This window comes from Haemaphysalis longicornis, unplaced genomic scaffold (assembly GCF_048455015.1).
Source record: "Haemaphysalis longicornis isolate Haplotype H1 unplaced genomic scaffold, Haemaphysalis longicornis Haplotype H1 scaffold_1, whole genome shotgun sequence".
In the NCBI taxonomy this organism is placed as follows: Eukaryota; Metazoa; Arthropoda; class Arachnida; order Ixodida; family Ixodidae; genus Haemaphysalis; species Haemaphysalis longicornis.
Genome location: NW_027526203.1, coordinates 477585521 through 477590807, shown reverse-complemented (window position 1 = coordinate 477590807; position 5287 = coordinate 477585521). Strand labels below are relative to the sequence as shown.

General features: G+C 46.9%; 1 protein-coding gene across 1 annotated transcript; it reads right to left on the bottom strand.

Moving 5' to 3' along the window:
* Positions 1–969: 969 nt before the first annotated feature.
* Positions 970–4791, bottom strand: LOC144145177 (uncharacterized). Its single transcript, XM_077676700.1, has 2 exons — positions 4335–4791; positions 970–1223 (listed from the first exon to the last, which is right to left on the bottom strand). Exons 1-2 carry the CDS (start codon positions 4789–4791, stop codon positions 970–972), a joined length of 711 nt encoding a protein of 236 aa, XP_077532826.1.
* Between the last annotated feature and the right edge of the window lie 496 nt (positions 4792–5287).

The following is a 5287-nucleotide window of genomic DNA, read 5'->3' as shown; positions in this document are numbered from 1 at the left end:
ATCACCGCTTCTTTTACACGCCTTAACCTCGCGACACGAGGCGACAGGTGAAGTATGTCACGCGAGATCCAAGGGAGGCGGGGATTCTTCTTTTTTGTTTTCGACCGAACGAAGCGCTGGACAAAGGTTGCAACAATACTTTCGAAAGAAGCCACCAAGGTATTCACATCACTAGATACACTGAGCTGTTCGAAATCATCAAAAGAGTCGCTTAAATATTCGGTAATGGAGGAGTCGTCGGCGCGTGAAAAATCAGGAAACGAAGAGTAAACAAAACAATTATTGTGAACAGGAACGGGAGGGAAACCAGAACGGCCCTGTGATCTGAAATATTATCAGTAACCTTGCATTCAAAGCAGTTATCTAATAAATGGGGACTAACAAAACTAAATCCAGAACTGCCGCACCTCTTGTGTTAGCTTCCACGATTTGTTTTAAACCAAAAGATAATGAAAAATCTAAGAGCATTTTGCTTGTCTCTACATCATAGCCGGTAAGCGATAGCGATTGCCGCAGGATACCCGGAGCGTTGAAATCACCGAGACAGATCAAATTTGAAGCAGGAAAGATACGCTCGTGCATGAACGTCGTTAAAGCGAGTAGCTGAGGTACGTTGGATGCCGGCGGACGGCATGGATGACTGCGAATACAGTAGAATTTTTCCTAAAAAGACCTTGCACCAAACGGATTCGGTATCAGGCGGGCTAGGGAGAACTGAATATTGAAGGTCAGACCGCAAAAACAGGGCAACACCTCCTCCTCTTCCATGTCGCCGATCAGTTCTAAGAGCAGTGAAACCTGGAGGTGTTATTTCGCTGTCGTAAACGTTATCGTTAACCATGTCTCAGTTACGCCAACAATATGCGGTGAATGGGTGGAAACCAATGAAAGGAAATTAGGAAATTTGTTAATTAGGCTTCTGGCATTTACATTCAGGATGCGCAAAGGCTCATGTATATTATTTGGGCGTCAGTGGGTTGCCGAAACGGTGCTGGATGCGCCTTTTGAAGGGCGAGAAGGAACCCTGACGAGAGTGTCACTATTATCGTCCCAGTTGTAGCGTACCTTATCAATGAATGCATGGTCGAAGATCAAGCGAACGATGGAGCCATTATCGCGGAAGGGCTTAGCTGCTTCCCAAATTTTTTGCCGGATTGAACGTACCCTTATCGAAAAGTCTTCCGAGATGCGAAAGTCAGAATCTTTAAGTTTGTGGCTATTTTAGATGCAGAGCATCTCATTCACTCGCCTTGTCCCTCCGGCGTTGTCGTCGTCGTCGTCGCCGTCGGCGTTGTCCACCCCTCCCCCCTTCTCCTCGCCGCGCCAGCTGCGCTCTCCGCAGCTCACCCCCTCTCCTCTCCGATAGCGAACACTCTCTCACGAGGGGCATTGGATTGGATTCGATTGGATTGGCTTGGCTTGACTTGCTTGGCTTGGATTGGATTAAAGTGGATTGTGTTGGATTGTGTTGCGTCATAGCCGCGGCAGACGCGCTGGGGCCGGCGCATGTGCAGTAATCTCTCTTCCGCGGTTTGCTCTCCTTCGGGCGCGCTGCGCATATAACTAACCTAGACTATAAAGCCGAAATTCTCTTTTGCGTTTCGCGGCCTACGTCATCGGGCTGGGGCGGGCGGGGGCTGATTGAAAAAGTCGGCTTCTTGGCAAAGCACATGGTCGTCTTCCCTGCAAAGCCCAAATACTTTTCTGCTGGCGTCGCCCGCAAGCTTTTCCGGGGGCCCTGTCACCCCTTCCACTGTCCCCCGTCCCGGCACAGGTAGGTACGTGCAGGAGAAAAGACGACCATTGTCGCGAGACACGCTAATAGCCTCCCGAAGGGGCCCACAAAAGCCCAACGAGAAGGGGACGAAAAGAAAAGGCGCGCCCACTCAGCATAACTTCCGGGCTTATCCTTTGTAGTGGCTGGGCAGGGTTCACTAACCACAACTTACCAGAATTTCCATAGCCACCCCTCACAACAAGTTTCCTTCAGGGCAAAGAGGTTCAAGTAGTCCCACACAGCATGCCCGTGTTTGTGTCAGTTCGCGCAGTGACAACAAATATCGATGTATATTTTGCGGTAGAATGAGAACAGATTGTTCGGTAAATTGTGGACAAAGATAACGTAAAATTATGTTTATAAGTTACAGCCTTTATTTGCAAGCAAGTTCGACGGAGGTTGAATGATACCTACCCCGCACTATTTTCGACAGCGCCTGTAAACTGAAACTGCTGTGTTCCCAGTCAGCTTTTTTTTTTTCTCATTGCACCCACGTGCATGGTACTGCGCGCATGATCCTGACCACGCTTCTTTTCGTGCCTGTCATTTGTCATTCTTCCAGGATGGTGCGCACTATATTTGTGATGGCGAGCAAGTGATCAGTTCCGTGGTGTCGCGGAAATTACACACAAGAGTGTAAAGTGCCGGTGTTTCGGTTTCCTCAAGAGGACGAGTTGCGACGAAAATGGATACGTGCAATACGCCGAGAAGAATTTCAACCTACACTGAACTCCAGGGTGAGCTCCTGCTGAAGCATGTGCTGTGGTGCAGTACAAACATTCTGCTTAAGAACTTCTGTTGCCGACTGAATGACAAGATCGCGGACGCTAGCGCAAAAACAAAAGAAAGAAAGCTTCAAACGCTGAGCAAGTGAGTCACTGTGTTCACAGCAGCACTGGTGTTCTTTTAGTGCAATAAATCCGTTTAAAGTCATCATAAATACATTTGTGTTCGATCTGCATGCTTTTAAAAGATAGCTGGCATCATTAGGATGTTTCGCTGCAAAAAAATGGTTTCTTGTCGAGAAGTCACAAAGACAGCCCTAATAACACATGTTTCACTAATCTACATGTATTAATTCCCCAATAAATACTTTACGCGCGGTAGCAAAAAGTAAATGGCTCAGGATTGACGTGAACTGGTCCATAAAAAATTTCTTTTATAGTGTAGTGGCCTGGCTGCGGACTACGACAAGGCGCGCCTGCGGACTACGACAAGGCACGCCAACGCCGCGTGACATTGTGAGTTACTAAAATGCTATGCATTTAAAATTCGAGTAATTTTGTGATGATACTTTTATTTGAATGTGGAGCAACATGCCCTCAAATTTAGGATAAGCGCAATAGTTCGACATGGGCGCATCGTTTCCTGCGAAATACGATAAATAGTCCTGACCCCTTCGAGTTTCAGCGTAGTGTGTGAAGGACTGCTTCTAATGGATTTCAGAAAAAAAAAATTAAAAGTCGTTATTGAGGTGAAAATTTTTCTTACCAACTAACTCTTTTTACAGGCATAGGCTGCAGACACGTCCGTGCACAATAGAACATGGCACGGGTATTATAATGTCGTCCACGAATGATCAGCCAGTTAGTCGTATAATAATTCTATTTGTCGGTCTTGCTTTGCATTACGCTCTCACAGCGCTTTTTGGCCCATGGCAGTGAACTTGAATATGGTGTGCATGTTACGACAAAATATTCGTAATGATGCTGTTGGTACGTGACAAAGAGAACATATTTAAAATAAGAACAGGTAAAATTCAAACTTAGCTTTACGTTGAGTCTTTTAGCATGTATTGCATTGTACTGCCCAAAAACTATCCAAAACGAGCTCGTGTGCTTTGTGTGTTAATGTTTTGTGCTTATAACTTCACTTCTAAACTATCCACCTTCTTCTCGTTTGCGATTGTAGCTGAAAAACATTAGAGTTAGTTGCATGTGCAGCACATTTAAATCTCTTGTATACACCACAATGTAATCAATGAGGAGTCTACTATTGTCTGATAGATTTATAGTTAGTGCGGTTAATGGTTAGACAAAAAAGTATTCGCGAGCAACAGTGCAAACGATTTTTGTGGCCACCGATATGTTTACTCAAACAACACAGCTTGGCGTTACATGGTCGGCAAACTATGGGGTCATGTCCAAGCACGGGAACAGAAACAGAATACTACGACCCCACAATTTTTGCAGTGACACGGCGCTAAACCTGTTCATTGCCTCCGCTTCCGTGCTCTGCGGGCGGCGCGCGGCCGCCCCTGCCGTGTGACGTCATGGCGGCACTCCGCAGGCCTTGAAAGTCTAGGTGGTATTGATATAACTAACCTAGGTGGTATTGATATAACCGGTGTGCCGTTCTCCGGCGAAGCAACATCCACGCTTGGCTCAAACACCTAGATTCCACGCCGCTTTACAAGTACGCCAACGTCGTCATCGACTGGGACCGGCTTACGCAGTCCCCTCAACGTTATGCGCACTATAAAACGCGGTCCTTCGCCGCTCCGCCTATGCGTCGCATCTACACAGGGGTTCCCGCGAGGGGAGGTGGGAGTTTTTTTTAAGAACGTTTGTTTTTTCGCGGAAGTCAAGAAGTTTCATTATAACCGGGCGCGGGCGAACAACATGCGTCCGACCAATCCTGTGGCATCTTTCAATACCTGGGCATTCTATTTCAAGCTGTTCGGTGAACCACGCGGAAATTCTGGACAGCAGAAGGTCGTGGGTTTCTTCAGGCACCTCAGGAAAGCCGTGCAGCAGCAAGTTATTACGGCGGGAACGATTTTCCAGCTCATCGTTGCTTAAGGAAAGTTGGGCGATTTTAGTTTGAAGCTGCTGAAGTTCGTTTTCTACTTTGCCGTTGAGCGCAGAAGAGGGAACGCTGGCGGGAACCGATTCCAATGCAGAGTCACGTGCCTCTAAAGCGTCAAACTTTGAGTTGATAATTTGATGAAAGTTCTTGATTTCTGTTATTTCCTCCGATATGCGTTGCTGACCCTTAATTAATTCGGCAAGCATCTGAGGTACGGTCGACAAGTCAACAGCATTGGAATCCGCAACCACCGTTTCCTTAGCAGGTGACCTTACCTTCGTAAACGAGCATCAAGCGCCGGAAGGTTTTTTTCCTTGTTTTGCTTAGGAGGCCCTGGGTTAGGTTCCACGTCGCCGCACAAAAGAAGGGTCCTGACGCAGTTAATTAAGTCATAGCACAAATTCACGCAAACATGAGCACATATCCAATCGTGTGGGTAAGAAAACAGCAGCAAAAAACGATTATTGGAACGAATACATTTGGAGTTCTTTAGGTAACATACCAGCGCAAAAAGCAGAAAGCGGTTCAGCATCACGCTAGCGCTGCTGTGTTCCTGCCCACTGAAGAAGGTAGCTGTCGGGGGCGCTTTTATATTCTCTGCTGGGGAAGTCAGACTTTCTCTCTCTCTCTCTCTCTCTCTCTCTCTCTCTCTCTCTCTCTCTCTCTCTCTCTCTCTCTCTAAACCAGGCTTAGAAAACTTGA